Below are 4,482 nucleotides of genomic sequence, written 5' to 3'. Positions count from 1 at the left end.
GCTTAGCGCAATAACAGCCTATATCATTTTGTAAGAGCATCCGAGCAAAGGAATGAATGGAGAACCATGATCGTCGATGTCTGTCGCAGATCTGGCACTGGATGATGATGATGACGATCATTATCGTTGTTTTATTGTTGTTATTATTGTTTTTAATCCTACTTGTAAGCATCGTTTCATTCCCCCCAGAGCGTTCAAGCTAGAAAAGGCTTCACCAACATGTGTAGACGGCTGTACTGTTACCTCCCCTCTGAGCCAGGCTACTGTGGCTCCGTCATCGCTGCTGAGTACACTGTGTGCGGGAGCCAGAAGGTGGAGATGTTTTTGTTGTTTTTGTCGTTGTTGTGGTTTCATGGCTGTTGTTTTTGTCCGAGTGTATTGTGTGAGACAGTCAGAAGGTGAAGATGGTGTTAATGTTGTAGTTGTTGTTGTTGTTGTGGTGGTGGTGGTGGTGGTGGTGTTGTTGTTGGTGTTGGTGGAGATGGTGTTGATGTTGTTTTTTGTGGTGGTGTTGTTGTTGTTGTTGTTGCCATGACTCATGTTGTTGGTGGTAGTGTTAATTTTGTTATTGTTGTTGTTTTTGTGAACTATGTGGAAGTCAGAAGGTGAAGTTATTATTGCTGTTGTTGTTGTTTTTGTGTTTGTTGTTATTTTTGTTGTTGTTGTGGTTGCTATTATTGTTGCTGACGATGATGATTATGATGATGATGATGATGATGTTGTTGTCGTTGCTGTTCTTGTTGCTGTTGTCACTTTTTAATGATGATGATGATAAGGTTTATGTTATTGCTGCTGTTGTTGTTGTTGTAGTTTTTATTGTTGTTAGTCTTTTCATAGGGAGTAAAAATGCCCATACAATTAAATGCCTTTTCATACTTAAGTATCTTTGTTCCGTATTTCCCCAGTGGTGTTACCAGGGACGATGTGTAAAAGACAGCAAGGCTCCTCTGGTTCCAGGTGAGATAGATAGATAGATAGATCTAGAGAGAGACAGACAGACAGACAGACAGACAGACAGACAGACAGACAGACAGACAGACAGAGACAGAGAAAGAGTGTGTGTATATGTTTTCTGATAAAACTAAATATTTGACCAGGTACTTATTTTTGGGCCTTTTCATCCCGCTGCTCAAAAATAACTTTGCCGACAACTGGGACCTTTCTCCAGGCACACACACACACACACACACACACACACACACACACACACACACACACACACACACACACACACACACACACCGCGCGCGCACGCGCGCACGCACGCACGCCCGCACCCCCCGCCCCAGAAAACGCGCACGTATAGTGTAATAATGATCACACACGCAATCTACACACAAACGTTTAACTCTATAGTTCTACTCACAGTTTTATTGTTACTGTTTACAAATATTTTGCATTCTTTTGACACATTCTGGGCGATATCTTCCACTGTTGAGTGATTTGGTAATTTATATGTGAGGCATCGTGGTGGAATCAGACACTTGTCAATTTTTTAGCATGTAGATGTATTGGTATCGTCTTAAAGCTTGTTCACTTGTCTTTATCTGGATGAAAAAAATATTTTTTATTTTGAATACAAGTCGAGATATTTGCTCAAGAAGGAGGTGAGGTTCACCTGTTTTCAGAGGTAAAATTAGTGAGAAAATGGCCGACAAAAATTAGTTATTTTCTTAGCTTAAGAGTCCATGGTAACTGAAAATTTACATTGTTTGTGTCTTTAATCAACGTTTTTCAGAAAAATCCACACAGAAATGAGTTCGTTAATGGGCATGAAAGGTGTTGAGCCAAAAAACCAAAAATTTGATAAAAATTCACCCTGCGGAAAAATGCAAGTTTCTTCACTTTGATTATTTTGACGAGAGCCTGATTCCACTATGCTGCCTCACATATTTATATAACTGCTACATCCGTGATGAGTTAATTTGAGACGTTTCTTATAATATTTTGTGCAGAAAGCTGCCCACAGGGAGATGAGCCGGGCTATCAGTGCACCAGAGACGACTTCAAAGCAGAGAAAATCTACACAAAACCTTTTACTCTTACACATTATTGTAGTTCTACTCACAGTTCCATTGTTACTGTTTACGAATGTTTTGCATTTCATTGACACATTCGAAATCATTGCATACCAAACTGGGCGATATCTTCCACTGTTGAGCGATTTGGTAATATTTTATGTGACTGCCATATCCGTGAAGAGTTAATTCGAGACGTTTCTTATAATATTTTGTACAGACAGCTGCCCACAGGGAGATGAGCCGGGCTATCAGTGCACCAGAGACGACTTCGAAGCAGAGAAAATCTACACAAAACCTTTTACTCTAACACATTATTGTAGTTCTACTCAGTTTTATTGTTACTGTTTACGAATGTTTTGCATTTCATCAACACCTTCGAAATCATCGCATGCCAAACTGGGCGATATCTTCCACTGTTTGGTGATTTGGTAATATTTTATGTGACTGCTATATCCGTGAAGAGTTAATTCGAGACGTTTCGTATAATATTTTGTGCAGACAGCTGCCCTCAGGGAGATGAGCCGGGCTATCAGTGCACCAGAGACGACTGCGAGGCGGAGAAGAAGGTCAGAGATGTCTTGTGTTGCAAGACGTGTGGACTCAGTGGTCAAAGTAAGCGGACAGTGAACAGACTTCGTATGTTGTCGATGCTGTTGTTGTTGGTGTTGGTGGTGGTGGCGGTGTTGTTGTTGTTGTTGGTGTTGTTGTTGTTGTTGTTGTAAGAGAACAGACTTCGTATGTTGTTGTTGTTGTTGGTGGTGGTGGTGGTGGTGGTGGCGGTGTTGTTGTTGTTGTTGGTGTTGTTGTTGTTGTTGTTGTTGTTCTGGTTGTTGTTGTTTTTTATTATTGTGAGGACTTAGTACCCAAGATAAGCTAAAAGACTTTTTATTTTGTTTTTGTTGTTTTGTTTCTGTTGTTATTTTGTTGTTGTCATTGTTGGTGTTGTTACTGTTATTGTTAATGTTGTTGTTGTTATTGTTGATGATAATGTTGTTGTTGTTGTGCTAGGTGTTGCTGCTGCTGCTGCCAAACTTGTTGTTGGTGTTGTTGTTGTTGTTGTTATTGTTGTTGTTGTGTGGGCTCAGTGCTCAAAGTAAACGAACAGACTTCTTTTTCTGTAGTAAGCAGAATACAAGTCAAAGACAAAGAATAATCCCCAAACATAGTTCAACAAAAATGTAAAAAATATACAGAGTATCCCAAAATGCTGGATACAATTTGTTAGGTAAAAGCAGCTCGCATCTATACGAAAGCTTACTCCCAAGCATGAAGTCATTTGCCTTCTTTCGATGGGCATAAATATTATAAATTAGATTATAGATATTAACAATAAAGCAAACAAAAATGATTACTATTAACAATTTATCTTATTTGTTTATTATTTTATTTTTATTATTATTTATTTCTTATTAAACCCTCCGTCTTCTTTTAGTGGGCTGTTGTCATATCCTAATGATAAGTATACATGTATCTGTTTTTCTTGTTACGTTATCATCTTATTAATACGTTATAATTAAGTTGTATTATTCTTTCTTATGAAGTTTGATGTTTGCCGTCCTTTAGTGGGCAGTGGTCAGATTATGTAGTACATCACATCTTCTCCTGGTTTCTTTCCCCCACAGCCAACAATGACATCACACGTTTGAACACTACAGAAGGCAGGGCTGTTCCGCCTTCTGTGGCCCCACCCTCGTCTGTGCCAACCACTGCAGAAACGACCACATCCTCAATCGCCATCACCACCACCAGCACCACAACTGCAGCAGCAACAACGTCATTGAGGGGGCGAGATGTAACGCAGAATACACAAGGGAGAGCAACAACATCTACATCAGCAACGACGAACGCACCACCACCAATAAGAGCAACAACGACGACAGAGATAGCAATAACAACAGAAATAGATACCACGCCAACGCCAATCGCGTCGACGAGTGATCAAACCACAGCCTCTTGGCAAAATACCGAAGTCGTTACTCTGCTCGCCTCTGTTCCGAGAACTCCAGCAACGACGACAACGACTACATCGACGACGAGAGCAATGAGACAAGAACAGAACTCCTCGTTTGAGTTAACTACCCCAACACCGACGACAACAACAGCAACAACAGCAACAACAGAACAGACTTCGGCCGTGCCTTTTATCCTTGTGACATTGACGGGGCTTCGCAATTCATCCACTCCTGATACTTTTGTCTCAACAACGACAACACCATCAACAACAACGACAACAACCGACAGATTTGATTCGACTCCGACAACAATGTCATCCCGACCACAACCACAAGTAACAGAATCACAACCCACGACTTCTTCATCTTCACCACCTTCTCTAACAGCTGAAACGGCAACAACAAAACCACATCCATCTTCAACAGCCCCAACCCCCACACCAACAGCAACTGCAGCAGACACAACATCGTCACCATCATCAACAACAACAGCAGTAATAGCCCCAGGA

General features: G+C 40.9%; 1 protein-coding gene across 1 annotated transcript in view; it reads left to right on the top strand.

The window, feature by feature from the left end:
• LOC101848844 (metalloprotease mig-17) overlaps positions 1–4,091 on the top strand; it is a gene marked incomplete in the record, with an annotated part of 13,348 nt that extends 9,257 nt beyond the window's left edge. Inside the window, 5 exon segments of the mRNA XM_013088278.1 lie at positions 190–312; positions 906–957; positions 2,520–2,633; positions 3,644–3,813; positions 4,020–4,091. Of these exon segments, the coding sequence (XP_012943732.1) occupies positions 190–312; positions 906–957; positions 2,520–2,633; positions 3,644–3,813; positions 4,020–4,091 (531 nt within the window).
• Positions 4,092–4,482: the final 391 nt, after the last annotated feature.

Source organism: Aplysia californica, unplaced genomic scaffold (assembly GCF_000002075.1).
Source record: "Aplysia californica isolate F4 #8 unplaced genomic scaffold, AplCal3.0 scaffold00715, whole genome shotgun sequence".
In the NCBI taxonomy this organism is placed as follows: Eukaryota; Metazoa; Mollusca; class Gastropoda; order Aplysiida; family Aplysiidae; genus Aplysia; species Aplysia californica.
This window is presented reverse-complemented; position numbering and strand designations above follow the sequence as displayed.